Below are 18,644 nucleotides of genomic sequence, written 5' to 3'. Positions count from 1 at the left end.
CCGTGTGATTCGACTCGTCCCCCTTTCATAACTCGACGTCACCTACCTACCTTGCCCTTTCTGTATCGGTATCTGATATTCCGTACTGGTACTTCTTGACTCATCTCACCTCATCCTTCTTCTCTCCTTCCCCTCCCCTTCCTCTTCCCACAAATGTCCGGTCCTCCGCCCCCCAATGGTCCTCCGGACTACGATCCTAATCGACAACCATATCCACACTGGAACGGTCAGGGTCAATCACCTGAGGATCACCAACATCAACCTCCATATCCGGTATGTTTTCTTTTGAACTTATGCGCTCTGTCTTGCGCTGTGTAATGTGAGCTGTAACTGTATTCCTACAATATGCTAACATTCGTTTCCTGTCAAGTACCCCCCGCCGGGCTCATCTTATCCTCCTTCCGACCAAGATCGCGCCTATTACCCTCCACCTCAGTATCCCCCACCAGGAACCATGGCGGCAATTCACCCACATGCTCAACCTCAAGACGCTTACCGTCTCCCTCCTCCCCGGGAGCTTATCGTCCCGATCCCTATGGCCAACCGCCCGCGACGCAGGTCGTTCACTATCAAGCCGCCGCACCGCGCCAGAGAACAGCCATTGCCTGTCGGTACTGTCGCCGTCGCAAGGTATGTGGAAGTCGATTCCATACCATGATGGACGCGCCGTTGTTGAGGCCTTTTGGAAGAAATTTAGAGGAAGCATTGCTGACGAGCTATATTGTTTAGATCCGCTGCTCAGGATTTGAGTCCTCCAGCGATGGTCGCTGTACCAACTGCATTCGATTCAACCAGGAGTGCATGTTCACTCCCGTTTCCTCACAGGCTCAGGCCTTTGTCCCCGCGCAAGTCGCCTATCCTCACCTCCGAAACCAACAGGCGGGCGGCCGCGGCAGCAACCCTGGAATGACTCTCTACGGCGCCCACGGCCAGCCTCTTCCTCCCCAGCAGCAACCTGACTCGACCCTGCCGCCGCCTCAAGGGATGTATCATCCATATGGACGACCTCCCATGGACGGTGCCCCGCAACCCCTTGCGTCTTCCATGCCGGATCCGGTAAGGCAGTTCATTCTAGCACCCACCCATAACCTCGGATCTAATGTAATGTTTTGATTGTGCAGAGACAACCCGGCCGTCGAAGCTCTGGATCGGGATTCGACTATCCGGACCCGACCAATCTTGCCCCCGTTACGCCCGCCTCCGCTCCGGGATACCAAGGTCACACCGCTCCTGGCCCCTACCACCCTACACCGCACGATCGACGTACCTCGCCGCAATCTAGCTACGGTTACGATGCGCGCCACTCCTCCTCGCCTCATAGCTCCCCTTATCCCCCAATGACACAGGGCGGCCCGACTCCACCTCCACCCCCCACTTCCACTCCCGGCGGCTCGGCACGGAGCGGCTTGAATGTGCGGGACATGCTCAATCCCGGCAACAATGATCCTTCGCAGGGCCGCTCCACTACCGACAGCGATATGCTCAATGCGTTGAATCGCCGAGGCCCCCAGTAGAAAAGGTCTCAGTTGTATCTGAGACATATACTGGGAGGAAATGGTGAGAAAACGCGACGGGAATGCGGGGACTGCGGAAGGAATGAAACCCGTGTGCTGGCCACACGGGTTTTAAGGGAGAAACCCATGTGTTTTGGATTATGGTGACATGGGAAAAGGGCAGCATGGTCCTATCGGAGCAATCTAGTTGGATCGGAATTTTATCGACAGATTTCTCGTTTCACAAACCACACCACTTTCAATCTCGCTTTGGAATTTGGAACCCTCCCTTCGGATCGATCAGAGACGCCCTAATGGAACGCGACAAAACAATTTCTCTATGCCCGTGCACGCGAATCGGAATCCGAGAATGGAGGGTTGAAACGCTTTTCCCGAGATATGTGACGGATTTATTTGCGAGTGGATTATGACGACGACGATCGACTTTCCTTTCCTTTCTGCCTCTGCTCCGATGGCCAATGCTTGATGGTACGAAGCCACTTTGAAACGCGGACCCATGAGCTTTACGAGCCGCACGAACTTTTCTTTTTCTTTTTTTTGCATTCAAGATTGCCAGAACCGGTGTGCTCTGGTTTTGGTTATTGACATACGACTTTTCTTTCCGAATTATTCTCATACAATATTTCGTTTTCTCCATCGACTCTGGTTTAATGATGTCTGGAAGAAACTGTTGCGTCGACAAATGAATTGAGTGGGCAAGTGAATGGAGGGGACCAGGTTTCACAATCTCCGAGTCACTTGGGAAGAAATGACCCTCCTTGGCTGGTCTACCAAGGTGTCACGTCACATTCCAAGTCTCGCAGGAAATTTGCACCACCATCTATCCGCTCTTCCCCCCGATTCAACTTATCATGGCCAAATTCGAACGTCCAATTTGGTCCCACCCAGCACACGCACAGATCGACACATACACAGACAGAAACAACAAGACCAGGTTCCATGCATCACGATCAACGAATACATCCCTCAACCACTTTAACACTCATACTCAACCTCCACCACATTACATCATCTCGCCTCCGTGCTCTACACCCAAAACGGCGGCAACAACATACACTTGTCACAAATTTCGGGGCGGCTACTTTGACTACTTTGCGTCTGCGTTTACGGTTCGGCTGATTCTCATTCGGGATTTTTTTTCCTTCTACCTTTTCATTTCATCTCTCTGCGCACTCGGTTTCATTCCCTTGTTTCATCTACTTTCAACCCGTATATCTTTTATTTTCCGGAAGGCAATCTCGAAATCCGCGTTCGGCATGTCATGCAACAAAAGATGGTCGGCTGTGTGAATCCTTTATCTCCAAGCTTTTTGTGGTTGTTTTGCTTCTGTGGTTTTTTGTTGCAAACTGGTTTATACTCGGTTTCCGCAGGTCTTTGATTGTTTTTTTTTGTTCTTGTTTTGTTGCCAGCTTGTTTTGCCATGCTCGATTCCTTACCTTGTTCACTGCGGCTTTTTGTTTATGCTCATGGTTTTCTTTTTCTTTTTCTGTCCGTTTACAAACTAACTGGGAGGCTGTCTGATCACTCTTTGTCTTTTACTCGTTACTCACGCTTTGCATGTCTTTCTCTTTATCTCCATCTATCGATCGATGCTACATCCATCTACATCGATAAAGTGCTCTATGCACTGTTCTGTTCCCCTAAGGACAAATCTACTTGGTGTGAGAATCTCGTTAAGCCGAGAACTATCTATCTACTTCCATTCTTGATCTGTATATTACACCTAGCCTCTCCTGACTAGGCTAGATAAGTAAATTCCAGCAATAACTTCACCTGTGACAAGAAGAACCAAATCGCTACAATGAAACTCATGTAACCGGCATGCAAGGCCCTTCCAGCCTTTGAAACCAAAGCTCGCAACACCCAATCCAGACGAACATGCATCCCATCCCATCATAACTAGCCCCCAATAAACAGAGCACCCTCATAGAACCATCAAAGTAACGCAGGCAGGAGAATCCCGTCGCCTAGCGGGCGCAGACGCAGACAGACGCAGCAAGCGAAGACTGACGTCCATATTAACTTGGGTACTTTTGCTTAATCTGTTTAATTGGATGGCGCCGCTGATATTAGGGCTGATCTAGTCATTTGATTTAGCCGCGCTAATTCTAAGCGCCTTGGACGCGTCGAGGCCGTCGTCTAGGCTGGGGCTGGCTAGCTGGGGCTGAGACTGATACTACTAGTATTCACTTTGAACTATTACTAGTACATGCAACTACCTTTTTTAGTCTCGTGGCTGGTTATTATGTTCGATATGGATTGTATTCTCATTGTTTCTGGTTGTTCTGGTGGTGGATTTACTAGTCTTTTGTGATGATGCCCAGCTCTATACTGCTACTACTAGTAGTATATGGATGGCTCGTCTGCAGTTATGCGGTGCAGGGTAATTATACCTAGATACTACCTAGGGAGTATTAGTACGTGCTATTCTGAAATTTAGCTCCAATATTTGAACCTTGGGGTATGTGTGCAGTTTGCATTCTTGAATTTCATAATTTCAAGTTTTTCCCAACTATAGATTCTCAACCTGGATGTCAGAATTTTTCATATTTTACGTTCTGTCGAAGGACGGATGTCTTGTAATTCAATGTTCGAAATGCGAATCATTTGCTTGAAATTATTTACCACGAGCCTTGAGCCTGGAGAATGGGTTATTCCTTTCGCATGTTGGTATGCTTTACTAACTTGAAGTTAAGCACGCTGGCTCCCGGGACTGGATGCTGCAAGTTACTATCTTGAGGGCCAAAATCTTGGTATTTCTAGACAGTTTATTTGCAAGCGGCGGCGGGCAAAAATTTAGAAGCTTCGAAGCATTCCCATGAGGTTTCGAAGGCTCTGTCGGACCGAGATGAAGGATGCGAGGAGAAATGTGATGTTCTTCGAAAGACCATCGTGAAGTACACGAGGGAAAGTTCGGCAATTCTCATTGCATGCAAATAAAATTGTAAGCGATAATCGAGGTATAGATGATTTAGTAGTAACTACATCTACGACTGGTAGGCAGTGGAAAGCAAATTTTATACGTTGGAAAGTGCTAGTACGGAGAAGCTTCATCAGTAGGTAGATATTCTTTGGCTAGAAAGATTGCTTATACAAAGAAGAAGGCAGGTCGTGGGTATGGGTGCCGGTGCTCGGAGCAACCCTGAGAAGAAAATGGTAGGAAACGCCTCGTAATTCAATCAAACTAGTAGGCAATGTTAGCTCTCGGTCGAGATAAGATTCAGTAAGGTGATGATTACCGGAGTCAGGAAAGATTCGGCCACGAATCGTGCACGTGCATTCAACTTTAAAGAGCCATGTTAGTATGTGGCCAGACAAGAGGCGAATGTTCAACATGGGATACGCACAAACAACTTCATTTCCGACACTTCCTTGTCCACTTCTTCCATGAAGGTAATAATAAACTCGACAAGTTGGTGCTTGAGGAGATGTTCTGTGTGATAGTTGGTGACCAAGAAGCTGATATCGTATCCCTGCGAGTGACAGATGTTAGCAAAGACTAGGCAATGAAAGAACTAAACCATTATCGTAGCAACGAACCTTTACGGGCTTCCTTCGGAGGATGAAGAATGACTCGGCTCGCTGTTGAAGGAAACGGGTGAACTTGTGGACCAACACTTTCTCGATTTCGTCCGCTTGCTTGATGCTCAAGCTTATTCTGACTGAGTTGACGGAAGGCTCGATATCTGGATAGCAGGTCAGCCCACTATCTTGGAGGGGGAAGAAATATTATGTGGATCCCGAAGATATGGATTGCGACATACACAGCTTCTCATGTTCATTACGGCTGATGGTGATACTGAGGTCATGGTTAATAAGGTTGCCTGGTCGTTGATATGTCGGTATGCATTGGGGATCTCACGGGTTGAGGATCAGCTCAGGAGAGGACTTGGCTTCGATTTCAGGAACATTATGACGCTCGGAGGTCTGCGAAGCGAAGTTGGAGATCGCAAGGGCGGCGGTGAGGGACGACCGGCAGCATCTAGGCCTATGTTAGCACGTGTTGTTTTGTGAAGCCTAGATGACGAAATGTTGCTCACTGGAGATAGGGTCGCAGAGATTGAGACTGAGAGACTGGTCAGCTATTAGCAACACAGATTAAATACACTGGATGACAAACCATGACGGGCTATGGTTCCAACACAATTGAAGGGTGAAGGCAGTGTCTCTGAGCTATTGAGACGAGGGGAAGTTGAGGTCCCGCGCGGCCGCGGAGGCGGAGGCGGTGGGGGCTATGAAGGGTAGGGCGGTGAAGGCGATGACGGTGGACGAGTAATTCTGCCTGACAATTCAGGCAGGGAAGGTTCGCCGCCTTCCATCACCTTCCCCGAAGGTTGTCGAGCTGTTTACTCCCCATCCTCAACCTATTCTTCCCATTCCTGACCTTTGCTGTTCCTCGTCAGTATGGCGTCCATCCCGAGTAAGTGGTGAAACATCGATCTTTAGCTTCAGAATCCCAACATCCTGGCTTGTCCTTCCCCCGCTAACTGATCGACAGTCATTGTTAAGCACGCGGGCAAACGCCACGAAGTTGAGCTCGATCCCACCTCCAACGGCGAGACATTGAAATACCAGCTATTTTCCCTTACCGGAGTCGAACCGGACCGTCAGAAGGTACTAGTGAAGGGTGGCCAACTCAAGGATGATACTCCGCTGTCCTCCCTCAAGGCCAAGCCAGGGCAAACCTTCATGATGATGGGGACCCCATCAGGTGGTCAGGGAGACGCAGACCTCGGCCGCCCGAAGGAGACAATGAAATTCCTCGAGGATATGACAGAAGCCGAGATTGCTCGACAAGATGGAGCTACGCCTGCCGGACTCCAGAACCTGGGCAATACCTGCTACTTGAACTCTACCTTGCAAACACTGCGAAGTGTCCCCGAGTTGCAGGAGGAGCTTCAGCGTTATCGTCCGAGCGGTGCTGGTCAGTCCGGCAGCTTGTCCAATCTCAGCAGTTTTGGTCTTGGAGGAATGGATGGCTCAAGGGATATGGCCGCGTCCCTTCGGGACCTGTTCAAGCAAATGTCAGAGACACAGGAGGGAATACCCCCTCTGATGTTTCTCAATGCTCTCCGAACCGCTTTCCCACAATTCGCCCAACGAGACCGCAACGGAGGCGGCTATTCCCAGCAGGACGCCGAGGAGGCCTGGTCCCAGATTGTCAACCAGCTGCGTGCTAAGCTCACCATCACCGACGGAGCTGGAGAAGGTGCTACTCAAACCTCCTTTGTCGATAAATACTTCGCGGGACAGTTCGAGTCAGCTCTCGAATGTGACGATCCCGCCGCCAAGGAGGCAGGCGAACAGCCGACTAACTCATCCGATGTGTTTTTCAAGTTGGATTGTCACATTGGAAAGGAGATCAACCACCTCCAGGATGGAATCATGGCTGGTTTACAAGAGCAGATTGAGAAGCAATCGCCTGTACTAGACCGCAATGCCTTGTATACGAAGAAGTCGAAGATCGCTCGATTGCCCAAGTACCTTACTGTACACTTTGTTCGTTTCTTCTGGAAACGCGACACCCAGAAGAAGGCCAAGATTATGCGAAAGGTCACATTCCCCGCCGAACTCGACATTGTGGAGTTCTGCACCGAAACCCTCCAGAAACAGGTCATTCCTATCCGCGACAAGGTTCGGGAGATCCGCAAGGACGAAATCGACATCGAACGCTCTCGCAAGCGTCAGAAACTGAATAAGGTACACGAGGAGGAGCAGAGCAAGGAAGAGAAGAAGGCCGGTAGCCAGAAAGAGCCAATGCAGAAGAAGAAGGAGGCCCAAGAGGCTTCGGAGGGCAAGGGGAAGACAAACGACAAGGACGGTGATACCAACATGGAGGAGAACTTCAAGACCGACGCCGAGTATGAAGCAGAGAAGCTGGAGGCGATCGCTTCCGCCAAGAAGGAGCTTTATGAGTTGATCAAGCAGAATGGCTCCCCAGACAGCGGTACCAACCAGTCTGGTCTGTATGAGCTACGTGGTGTGATTACCCACCAGGGAGCTAGTGCCGACAGCGGTCATTATACAGCCTATGTCAAGAAGCAGGCTCGTTCCGATAACTCCCAAGCCGGTAGCAAGCGCCGTGAGGATGAGGAGGATGATGGAAAATGGTGGTGGTTCAACGACGACAAGGTCACCGAAGTCGAAGCTGAGAAGATTGAAACCCTTTCTGGAGGTGGTAAGTACTTTTGGCCTGCTCTTGTCTGAAATCCTTACTAACAGCGTTGTTTGACAGGCGAATCCCACTCGGCCTTGATCCTACTCTACCGCGCCATTGAGCTCCCCAAGCAGGAGTAATTTCTCAAATAATTTGATAGCTATTCACGCCCTAGACTGCGACACGAAAACACGCCTCTAGATGAATAGAAACGACAATTATGAGTTGATGTTGATGGGGATGATGGTGGGGAAGCTTGTGAATCCCACTATGGTGGTTCATTCCGATAAATGCTCTATTTTAGATGCAATGGAATTATGATTGACGGGACTCTGACTTTGTAGCGAACAGCACATTTATCGAAGGGTAATCCTTTGCAACATAGGTAGTATGCAAATGTAAAAATAAAAAAGCTCCGGGGAAGCTGCTATCAAATCGGGGAAGATCATACCACGTGACTACGAGCCTCGGTCCCGCAGTCTCCAATCCCGCTCAACGAGGATAGCTTCACTTCTCTTCTTAAAGGTGAGGTGAACACAATGAATTCTCCTCGGATACTGCAGTTGCCACGGCGTATCCTCTCGACTCGCACATTCGTCTCCCCCCGATCCTCCCTGCGAACCTTGAGTACTGGCGCACAACAGAATACCTCGGCCCCATCATCACCATGGACACGTCGACTTATCTACGCCGGCATATTTGGAGGTCTGGGCATTGGCGTTGGGAAATTAATAGGGCAAAGGATCGCGCCACCGCCAGCCCCAGGGTCCCCCGAGGACTTGAAGCAGCTCGAGAAACTCGAGCGGGCCTATGAAATTGGACTCCCGATCGTGAAGCAATTACGAGATAACCCGGATTATATCGAATCGGGCGTGTACGAATACTTTTCGGACGAGCAAAAAGCCCATCGTCTGACCTCTGGACCCTTGGCTGGGAGTAGGGGATTGGGACTACAGGTACGTTTGCTTTGCCAAGTTTCGTGGCAGCATCAATGCGGGTGTCCTTCCTTGTCATGGCTGGTTGCTCACTCGCAATCAGCCCCCCTTCCCCCTGTATAACTTGCAACTGCCGAAGCTTTGAAATGCCGAACCTCGGGATCCCGTCTACATGAACTAACCTGTTTCGTGAACCGACAGAAAGTATTTTGGAACGACAAGGATCAGAAGATTGTTAGCGTCGTGGCCTTTGGCTCCGGCATTGAAGGATGGCCAACCATGGTGCATGGTGGTGCACTTGGCACTGTGATCGATGAGAATCTCGGACGTGCTGCGATACGACGTTTTCCGGCCCGTACTGGTGTTACTGCAAATCTCAACATTAACTACCGCGCGCCCGTCTACTCGGATAACTTCTACTCCCTGCATACGACCCTTGACCAAGAGCGAAGCACGGACCGCAAGGCTTATGCCAAGTGTGAGCTTCGTGATATGACAGGGCGCGTCTGTGTGGAGGCCTCTGGTCTTTTCGTTGTTCCTAAGAAGCTCCAGTTGCGAACTATTGGAGAGACCTTTTAAGTGGTAGATGGTCCCATGAGCAGGATATATCCGGGGAATCACGATAATTATTGTGGGGGTGTCTAAGCGAAGTGTTGTCGTGACGGATACATTAGCCACTTCGCGGTGATCCACTGGGTGTACTTTCTCTGGGGTTAGGATCAAGTGACGAATCACTTTGAGAAGGGACTATATGCCTGCTAGCTCCTCCCACTTGTATAGTACGAGATCCAAATATAGGTGGACAGTGACTGATACCTTATAATCTGCCACTATCTGTACAGTTTGTTCAATTTTACCCATTGTTGTAGATGCAGATATGGTGCTAATATTTAGGGTACGGAGTAATCTTCAGTATCATGACATCGTACAGGCTCATCCCCAGCGAATCAGACAATGACACTCCCTTGCAATCTTTCTCTGGGCCAATATCCCGTCACGGATACGGTTTCGGGGCTGATCCCCCTTGTGGTACTGCCCCGGGGAGAATCGAAGCCATCAATGACGGCCTCCACTCGGCCTCCACTTTTCTCCGCGTTTCACCCCGCATTTCACTCCCGAGCCCACCGGATGAGTTGTCCCAACCCGTCCAAGTCTCCTAAGTCTCCCTAAGCATTTCGGCCAAGAGCCTGACCTGCCTCGGTATTTTCTCGATTTTGAACTCGTCCTTCCCGGCTATCGCTTATCTGCACCACACCTTGCGCGTTCGTTTGGAATGAAGCCCGCTCGGTCCTCCTATTGGCGAGTCTCTACGGACGGACCCGTTATGGCAAATAATGGCCTCCCTTCTAGCCAGTCACTGCAGTGCGTCATGACCGCAGAGCTACTGGCCAGCTATGTAGCATCCTGGTCAAAGGGTATATCTATCCAGGGTCCCACCCTCACCTAAACTGTAGAGATTGACTACGCGTCAGTGGATTTTATTAGTGGCCTGTCCTTGGTCTTTTTCTCTACTTTTCTTTTCTCCTAGTCGCGCACTGCGCTGAAACTCCTTTTTAATTCCAGTTTCCTCCTTCTAGTCCTCCTGAAAGTGCCCCGCAATGACTAGCACAATGGAGGACCCACGTCCGGTTGCACTGGATGAGAAGGCTATTCAGCATCATGAGAGTAGCCATAGTCACCAGGAGGTGGTTGGTAGTGATCATAGCAATGAGGCAGAGCTTCATGAGTCAGAGAAGGATGTCCCGGTGAGCAACTTCTTGAGATTTTCCTGGATTATCGGAGTTTAGCGACATACTAATATGGGAATTCTAGATGACCTTTCGCCGCTTCATGGGATTCACAGCCATGGCTTTCCTGTGGACTGGCAGTCAGATTCCTGTTTATCTATTTGGTATGTTCAAGACGCTTCTAATACTAGTATAGACACAGAAGGTCTTGACGAGTTGATAGGTGGCATCCCTCCCTATATCTATGGATCCATTGGCGGAGCAGACCGATGGGTTTGGTTTGTAAGATGCCCCTAAAACCTCCATCCCTCTCTGCTTCAGATACTGACCCATCAATTGCTAGGTCCTTGCCAACCTACTTGGTCTCGCCGCTATTTGCCCCTTTGTCGGATCATTGTCTGATTTGTTCGGTCGCCGCTATGTTGCGATCGCGGGCGCTTCGCTCATCTGTTTGGGCATGATCGTATCCAGCACGGCTAACACCATGAACATCTTTATCGGTAAGCATATTTCGAAATAAATTTAATCTTTGAATACACAGTACAAGGCTAATTGAAAAAACAGCGGGTATGGCGATCGCTGGTGCTGGCGCCGGTATCAACGAATTGACTGCACTGGCGGCCACCTCCGAAATGGCACCAACTCGCAAACGTGGTGTCTATGTCGCGGCCCTCATCTTCTCCATCGTGCCATTCTGCCCATCTGTGCTTTATGCCCAGCTTATTGCATACTATAGTGACTGGCGGTACGTTGGCGCGTTCTGTGGTGCGTGGAATGGGTTTGGTCTGCTCGTCACGATCTTCTTCTATTTCCCTCCTCCTCGAACCAATTCTCTTGGACTGAGCCGGAAGGAGATTATCAGTCGCATCGATTTTGTTGGTGGATTCCTGAGTATCACTGGGTTGATTGTGTTTTTGGCTGGTCTGCAGTGGGGCGGATATATGGTAAGTCTTCATGCCACATTGTCAACCAGTATAATTGCTAACATTTTTTCAAGTACCCCTGGTCTTCTGCTCATGTCCTTGCCCCATTGATAATTGGTGCCGTTCTCCTGATCGCATTTGCATTCTGGGAGATATATGGAGCCAAATACCCCATCTTCCCTACACGACTGAAACAAGAGCCGCGCACTCTAGGTCTTACACTTGTTATCACATTTATCTCGGGCGCAAACTTCTTCTCCGTGCTGATGTTCTGGCCGACCGAATCTTTCAATGTTTATGGCCACGACCCCGTTGATGTCGGCATTCGAAGTTTGCCTGTTGGTTTCGGTATCTTGGCAGGGGCCTGCATCGTGCTCGTACTTCTCAGTGTTTTCCGTGGACACAATAAGGAGCTATTGATTGTTAGCAGTGTTCTCATGACGGCAGGTGAGTGATAGCAATTTCCCAGTCCCTTTCAAAGACAAAACACTAAGTGGGTTATAAAAATAGGTTGCGGAGCTCTCGCTGTCGGACGTGTTGATAATCTCTATCAACTTTGGGGACTTCTCGTACTAGCCGGTCTTGGAATCGGTGGTATCGTGGTTCCAGCATCCATCATCACTACGATCATCTGTCCTGATGTAAGTCATCCCCATCCTGAGCTAATAAGAAACTATACTAATATATGCTAGGATCTTATCGCCACGATTTCCGCCCTTACATTGTCCATCCGTGTCGTGGGTGGTGGAGTCGGCTACACAATCTACTACAATGTCTTCATCTCCAAATTCGTCCCACTGACAACACACTATATTGGCGGCGTGATGGCAACACAGCTCAATATCACAGATGTCGCAGTCATCACGGAGGTGATCGAGCTCACTGGCGCATCGCTGCTAGAAGAAATCAAGCAGGTCCCTGGTATTGCTGGAAATGAGATGGCATACGAGGCGGTCGTTGCTGCTGGCCAAATTGCTTACGCAGAGGCATATAAATGGGTTTACTATGTCAGCATCGCGTTTGGAATCATCTCCATCTTGGCGTCTTGCTTCCTGGGCGACATCTCCAAGTATATGACCGACCACGTTGCGGTGGTGATGTAAAGATTGTGTATATTCATGGAAATTTTGTATCTATCTGTGGGCATGAAGTTTGAAATAGCCAAATTTGAAGTACGAGAAATGAATCTTAATATTTACATTGGAATGGTAACAGTCACTCTGTACCTAAGGGACGCTTCTTTTCGTGTCTTCTTATGGATTCTCGGCTTGACAAGGTATCAGATCAGCTTCGACCCGTTAGTTCGACTCAACTTCCGCTTCAACCAAGGGATTTCTTCCAAAGAGTATCGGTATGCCCGGAACAGAGCATTTGATTCCCCCGGGAAGATATTCGCGGTCACACTATCAGGGTATGGGGCGAAGTGAGGGTTAATATACTCCCAGCAGATATAGCCGTCCTTAGTGACTTCAAACAGACGACCAAAAGCACTTTCGCACAAAAGAGTATTGCCATTGGCGAGTCTTTGTGCACTCCCCATAAATGGTGTAAAGAAGTATAGCATCTGTGAGCGATCGCGATAGTCCCAGACGATCTTTTTGGTCGTTCGATCAACCTCAATTGCCCGCGTGTAGGTGATAGATTCACCATTGCGTAATGCGCCATTGTCAAAGATGAGAATGTTTCCGTTCTCCAACTCTGTAGCGTTGTGCTGCTGCGCGAGGATTTCCGATCCAATTTTCCACACGATGTTTCCGGTGGACCTTTCAATAATTATGACGGCTGAAACGGACCGCATAGATGCCAGAATGTGCTTTCCGTCTCGTAGTGGCAGGACTGAGTTAATCAGAGGATAGTGCTCACGCGTGTAGTGAGGCTGAAGAGGATATTCCGCTCTGGGTAGACGTTCAGACACCTTCCATTGCCAAAGTAGATTTCCGGCTTCGTCAACTTCCTTGATTGTATCTGCGTAGGTGATTCCGTCAACCTCGCTGCCTGGGACACCGCCGATGACTTTGGCCGAGTCTTCTGGTGACAGGGCTTCGAGGGAGGTATAAAGGATCCGACCATCGCCGTAGTGATACTGGTCATGATGGCCCAGGGGATCGGTGAATTGGCGAACGATATTCCCTTCTGGGTCAAGCTCGGACATCACTCCGCCGCCATATTTGTTGAAGAATAGGAATGGGAATGGTCCCCCGTCGGCGGTTGTTTCTTTCGGAGCTGGTCGAAGTGTGTTGACCGCGAGATTTCCGTTTGGTAGAAGTCTTGCGTGACGACCGATTCGACCAGGGAGCTTCCATGAATGAACCTCGTTCCCATTGATATCTACCAGATGAGCCGTGTCGCTGGTGAGAGGGCAGAAGAGAGTAAATCCTCCGAAGGATCGTTGCTTGTCTACTCCAGTCAAGCCGACGCCCCGTCTTTTGAGGGTGTTTTGCTCCATGATCGGCGCAGGCAAAGTCACGATTTTGGCTGGAATATGTAAAAGAAAAATAGAACGAGAAGGATATTTTGGTGAACTTATTGATCAATAACTCAAAATATTGCGAAGATAAGCGCCTGTTATAATTTTTATTCCATCATGCTGCCCAAAATGCCAACCGGCGGTATCCCGTAGGAGCCGCCGGCATGCCGTCGGCTTTGACCGTGGAAGGCCCCCTTTATCAAGTGACGGCCCACCTTCTGGGGCTGTCATCGAGCTTCGAGATAGGTGAAGCTGATAAGCACGCCATCTTGGCTTTCATGATATCTTCGACCATTCTAAAGGTTGGATAGTTGTGTCAACTGCCAGTGGTGATTCGCGAACTCGAGTTGTCTGCCAGTGAAAATGTATAAAATATCATGGCCACCCATCGGAGGACACCGCTTAGAGTTGAAAGGACACCGAGCTCTTTCTCATTATTAAAAAGCCATTTATGGATTGTTAAATCTCAATTGCAGCCTCAAATTTATGCTTCACATCGCCATGAGTGCTATATCCGAGAAAGGCTCTTTCAGCCGATTCGGTGCCGACGAACACAAGGACGCGACCACTAGTATCGTGGACGAGACTGTTGAAGTTCCAGGTTATGATGCTAGTCTTCAATTTGACCCAAAAGAAGTTCGAAAGGCCTTGCTAAAGGTGGACTTTTTCATTCTTCCTCCAATCGTGCTTTGCTTTTGCTTTTTGCAATTTGATCGTACAAACATTGGAAACGCCCTCACCGATACCCTACGAAAAGACATCAACGTCGGAAACACGCAAGTCAATCTGGCCCAGACGCTATTTACAGTCGGATTCATCATCACAGAGTTACCTTTCAACATGATCAGCAAGTATATTGGACCTGAGCGCTTTCTTCCCATTACAATGTTCCTTTGGGGTATTGTGACATGGTCGCAAGTCTTCATGAAGAATGCATCAGGCCTTTATGCCACTCGATTCTTCATTGGAGCCCTCGAGGGCGGGTATATCCCTGGATTCGCTTTGTATATTTCGAAATACTACACGAACCAAGAACTTGCATTTCGATATGCTATTTTTTGGGCCGCGAATAGTTTTGCCGGAGCATTGGGTGGACCGTTATCAATTGGCCTACTCTCTCTTGGTGGACGAGGTGGACTCCATGGATGGCAATGGCTTTTTCTCATAGGTATGTGAGCTACAACCTACTAGTACCTACATAGGTAGGTACATTCTGCTCGATGACAACGTCTGACGAATCTTAGAGGGAGTCCTAACTTGCTTCCTGGGAGTTGTCACCTATTTATACTTCCCCCATAATGCAGCAAGACCCAAGTCTATGTTTGGTAGATCATTCTCAATTTTTACTCAGCGCGAGGCATCCATCCTTGTCACACGGGTGATATGCAACGACCCGACGAAGGCATTGCGGTATGGAAAACCAGTCCTACCATCGCACATCTTAGACACTTTTGGCGATTGGAGGCTATATGGCCATCTTGTGGCCGCTTTGCTCTCTATGGTTATGATCTCACCGATGAATACCTACGCACCCTCTATTATCAAATCTCTGGGATTTACTTCCCTACAAGCGAATGGGCTTAACTCGGTAGGCAGCATATGTGCTTTGATTTGGTCTGTATCACTCGCTTTCAGCAGTGACAGATTCCAAAAGCGTGGATTTCATATTGCTGCAGGATATTTATGGGGAGCAGTAGGACTTTTATGGCTTGCATTAGCGCCAGAGAATGTTGGGAAATGGGTGCTCTATGGTATGTTCGTCAAGAAAGAAGGGAAAGATGAGATGCTAATCAGTACTTGCAGGAGGCGTTGTTTGGACTCAAATGGGAATGGGCAGTGCACAAGCTATCAGTGCAGCCTGGCTTACTACAAAAATGGAAGATTATAAGCGCCCAGTTGCTTTGGCTGCGTATGTCATGTGTATCCAGCTTGCAAATTTCCCCGGAAATCAATTATTTCGCACACAAGGTATGATCGATTCGATGATGATGGATATGATCGGGAAACATCTAACAATGTCTGCAGATGCGCCTCGTTATAAGTATGGATTGATAGTAGCTGCTTCTTGTGCAATTGCAGCTACTGTGGTTATTCTCTCCTGGAAGTTGTTGTACCGACTATTTGACGGCGGGGATTCTGGGGTGGAGGCAAAGAACAGGCATTCTGAGTTTTTGGGGACAGATGTGGATGTATAAATTTCATGATTATCTAATTCAAATACAGTCTTACTGAGAATAAGTTAATGGTATTAGTGCCCCTGGAGTACCATAACTGCAGGAAATACTATACTAATACCCCGAAGTGGACGTATATATGTCCATGTGTAGTCCCGATACTAGATTGCCGCTAGTAGTTGGGCCGTGTCCACGAGAAAGAAGGAAATTAAACGTATCTAAGTAGCTGGTAAAAATTTAAACGCCATGTATAATTTGATCTTTAAACACCAATTTTTTTTTATTTCTCTTGTCTATCTACAATTGTCGGTAGACGGAGTAGATTCTCTGTTTATAACCCAACACGTGATCAGATATTGCGCCATCTCCTGTGGGGATCCGTCGCCAATAAGCTGACCATTTCCACCCACTTTGCAGATGTTCGCTGAAATGCCTGTATATAGGGTAACTTGAGCCTGAGGGAGTACATTATTTGATATCATGCCGCCACTGCGCCTGGGAAGGGCTTCAAAAGCCTGTGACCTATGTCGAAAGAACAAAACGCGCTGTTATGCCAAAGATGGGGTAGGCAATACCTGTCTCCGCTGTCATACCCTATCTCTTTCGTGTTCTCTAGAACATTTGTTAGACCAAGAATCGTCTAGATCACCATCCGGGCAACAGCGGAGATATGATGACAGCCCTAGACATTCTGGTGCCAGCCAACATTTGTCTACAGATTTGAGGTATGCCTCGGAATTCCATATCATTCAACTGAAAATGAATCGACCAACTCTGAAAGATTAGACTGGAAAGACTTGAGCGAGCAGTTGGAGCTTTAGTGGATCGTTTGGATACACAGTCTAAAGATCGACGGAATTCCTCGACGGACATAGCTCAGGCTAGAACCGAACAACAGAGGGCACCAGCTGAGCCAAATCCAGCGCCCGTCATTTTAATCCGCGAGGCTGCTACTGATGCTGGGGTTTCTTCTCCACAGCAATTTGATTTGCTTTCCAGCAGTTTATCTGATGTGATATCAGTTGGATTGGTCACATCTCCCAGTGCCCACTCATTGCTCAAACTGTTGGTCTTGATCCTCTAGTTGTCTCTCATTTGCTGATGCAAGTAGGTTTCGCCTTCACTATGGCCGTTGGGTCAGATTTTCTGAGTATGTCTCAACTGAGAAGCTTCTGTCTGAAGTCAGAAAGTCACCGCTGCTACTTTGCAGTGTCTTATTAATCGCAGTGCGACATACAACGCAAGAACTCGCAGATGAGTTAGCCCCACGCTTGTTTCGTGAAGCAAAGAGTTTGGTTTCAAGGGCTTTGCTAGTGGTTCCACAGTCAATAGAGCATTTTCAAGCTATCTTGATATTGAGCCTATGGTCTACGACAATTGGTCAACAGCCCCTGAGCATCGACAGTTGGCTGTTGACTGGGTATGCGCTTCAGCAGGGATTCGCCAGTTCATGTTTCCCTGACCTACTATCCAAAGTTGGTCCGGGACAGGAAATTGAAGAAAGTCACATTGATGCTTGGTGCCTCTGGAATCATCTCTGTGTTGCTCATTTACAGTAAGGCCACACCTACCTGAGAATCTCATTCCAAGGTTCCCGAAGAAACAAACATACCTAGGTACTGACTACTATTGACAGATATTGCGTCGGCACTCGCAGACAAACGATGTTGACCCAGGAACATATTGATCGGTGTCATCATCTTCTAGAAAATTCAAACCTCAAAAATTACGAAGCGAGAATGGTGGCCGAAGTAAAGTTGTACTGGGTGATATACAGAAAGTGTTGCCCACAAGGCTATCAAGTCAATTTACAAGACGCCAAGCTTGCTTTGCAAAATTGGAAAGAGGAATGGGCAAACTTATTCGGTAATTGAATCACAACCCAGGGGCCAATCCTGAATCCAAGAAGTTAATACTAATAATGTGAAATTAGACGAGCCTCGTTCTCAATTTCTTCAGATGGGTTTCCACTTCGCCCACCTTCTCGCATACTACCAATCAGCCCGATCACCGCAATCCTTAATGGACGGATCTATAATTCTGGATATGATTGATCTCTCTAGTACCATCATTAACCTGGCAATTGATACAACAGATGATCGTACCCGACACCTAACAGATCATATATACCATCTTATAACATTCTCTGCTCTCACTCTTTGTCGACTCGTTCATATGTATGAGGATCAGCTACGTGTCGCCAATGTTGATGTTGATGATCTCGATCGTCTTGTGACCAAGTTGATTACTTGGCTCCGTTCCATCGGTTTACCATGTCATGCCGCTCATTTGCTAAGCGATATTGTTTCATCGCAATTCCATAAATTGCGCCCGGGAGCTCAATATGCACCCGCTAATGCTACAGCAAGCTCTTTGGCGCATTATAATACGCTATCAGCTTTGGATGACTCATCCATGTCATCTCACGTGGGGTTCTTTTACCCTGATCTCATAGGATCCGAGTTGTTTGATATAGACGACGGAACAACATCATGGCCGCAGTGGGGCTGAGAAGCAGATATAAGAGATTCAATCCATGGATGTCGAACAGCATTCTGGAAACGTATTGACCTTCTTTGCATACATGCAGAAGTGGTAAAATGTCAATTCTATACTCTAAGCTGTCCATTCTTGGTCTCAAAATGTAGCACTGGACTCGCGAACTAGTCGCTACCGGTATCAATTAGTATTCTTCCCACCTAGAAATACCTTTTTTTGTTTTCTTATTTTTAAAACAAGCTGGCAAT

The 18,644-nt window shown here is 48.2% G+C and overlaps 8 protein-coding genes across 8 annotated transcripts; 6 read left to right on the top strand and 2 right to left on the bottom strand.

Moving 5' to 3' along the window:
* Window positions 1-153: 153 nt before the first annotated feature.
* On the top strand, window positions 154-1,514 carry N7533_013491 (uncharacterized protein; the record flags this gene model as incomplete). The annotated part of the gene is made up of 4 exons (XM_057110141.1): window positions 154-273; window positions 371-630; window positions 759-1,056; window positions 1,122-1,514. 4 exons carry the CDS (start codon window positions 154-156, stop codon window positions 1,512-1,514), a joined length of 1,071 nt encoding a protein of 356 aa, XP_056952843.1.
* A 3,197-nt stretch (window positions 1,515-4,711) lies between these two features.
* On the bottom strand, window positions 4,712-5,637 carry N7533_013490 (actin-related protein 2/3 complex subunit 4 family protein; the record flags this gene model as incomplete). The annotated part of the gene is made up of 7 exons (XM_057110140.1): window positions 4,712-4,798; window positions 4,862-4,987; window positions 5,055-5,200; window positions 5,279-5,313; window positions 5,377-5,496; window positions 5,555-5,580; window positions 5,635-5,637. 7 exons carry the CDS (start codon window positions 5,635-5,637, stop codon window positions 4,712-4,714), a joined length of 543 nt encoding a protein of 180 aa, XP_056952842.1.
* A 281-nt stretch (window positions 5,638-5,918) lies between these two features.
* N7533_013489 (ubiquitin-specific protease UBP6) lies at window positions 5,919-7,811 on the top strand (the record flags this gene model as incomplete). The annotated part of the gene is made up of 3 exons (XM_057110139.1): window positions 5,919-5,934; window positions 6,013-7,692; window positions 7,750-7,811. 3 exons carry the CDS (start codon window positions 5,919-5,921, stop codon window positions 7,809-7,811), a joined length of 1,758 nt encoding a protein of 585 aa, XP_056952841.1.
* Window positions 7,812-8,210: 399 nt separating this feature from the next.
* On the top strand, window positions 8,211-9,185 carry N7533_013488 (PaaI family thioesterase; the record flags this gene model as incomplete). The annotated part of the gene is made up of 2 exons (XM_057110138.1): window positions 8,211-8,627; window positions 8,808-9,185. 2 exons carry the CDS (start codon window positions 8,211-8,213, stop codon window positions 9,183-9,185), a joined length of 795 nt encoding a protein of 264 aa, XP_056952840.1.
* A 1,019-nt stretch (window positions 9,186-10,204) lies between these two features.
* On the top strand, window positions 10,205-12,359 carry N7533_013487 (putative MFS drug efflux pump; the record flags this gene model as incomplete). The annotated part of the gene is made up of 8 exons (XM_057110137.1): window positions 10,205-10,351; window positions 10,419-10,497; window positions 10,536-10,615; window positions 10,677-10,833; window positions 10,898-11,277; window positions 11,331-11,703; window positions 11,767-11,897; window positions 11,949-12,359. 8 exons carry the CDS (start codon window positions 10,205-10,207, stop codon window positions 12,357-12,359), a joined length of 1,758 nt encoding a protein of 585 aa, XP_056952839.1.
* Window positions 12,360-12,535: 176 nt separating this feature from the next.
* On the bottom strand, window positions 12,536-13,702 carry N7533_013486 (uncharacterized protein; the record flags this gene model as incomplete). The annotated part of the gene is made up of 1 exon (XM_057110136.1): window positions 12,536-13,702. One exon carries the CDS (start codon window positions 13,700-13,702, stop codon window positions 12,536-12,538), a length of 1,167 nt encoding a protein of 388 aa, XP_056952838.1.
* Window positions 13,703-14,224: 522 nt separating this feature from the next.
* N7533_013485 (vitamin H transporter) lies at window positions 14,225-15,918 on the top strand (the record flags this gene model as incomplete). Its single annotated transcript, XM_057110135.1, has 3 exons — window positions 14,225-14,891; window positions 15,028-15,474; window positions 15,527-15,918. 3 exons carry the CDS (start codon window positions 14,225-14,227, stop codon window positions 15,916-15,918), a joined length of 1,506 nt encoding a protein of 501 aa, XP_056952837.1.
* Window positions 15,919-16,377: 459 nt separating this feature from the next.
* Window positions 16,378-18,408, top strand: N7533_013484 (Zn(II)2Cys6 transcription factor; the record flags this gene model as incomplete). The annotated part of the gene is made up of 5 exons (XM_057110134.1): window positions 16,378-16,622; window positions 16,684-16,927; window positions 17,049-17,452; window positions 17,534-17,763; window positions 17,831-18,408. 5 exons carry the CDS (start codon window positions 16,378-16,380, stop codon window positions 18,406-18,408), a joined length of 1,701 nt encoding a protein of 566 aa, XP_056952836.1.
* Between the last annotated feature and the right edge of the window lie 236 nt (window positions 18,409-18,644).

This window comes from Penicillium manginii, assembly GCF_028828005.1.
Source record: "Penicillium manginii strain IBT 31320 chromosome Unknown utg000011l:1.0-1395921.0:1.0-1396616.0, whole genome shotgun sequence".
Classification (NCBI taxonomy): Eukaryota; Fungi; Ascomycota; class Eurotiomycetes; order Eurotiales; family Aspergillaceae; genus Penicillium; species Penicillium manginii.
The sequence above is the reverse complement of the archived record's forward strand: the minus strand, read 5'-3'. Positions and strand labels throughout refer to the sequence as shown.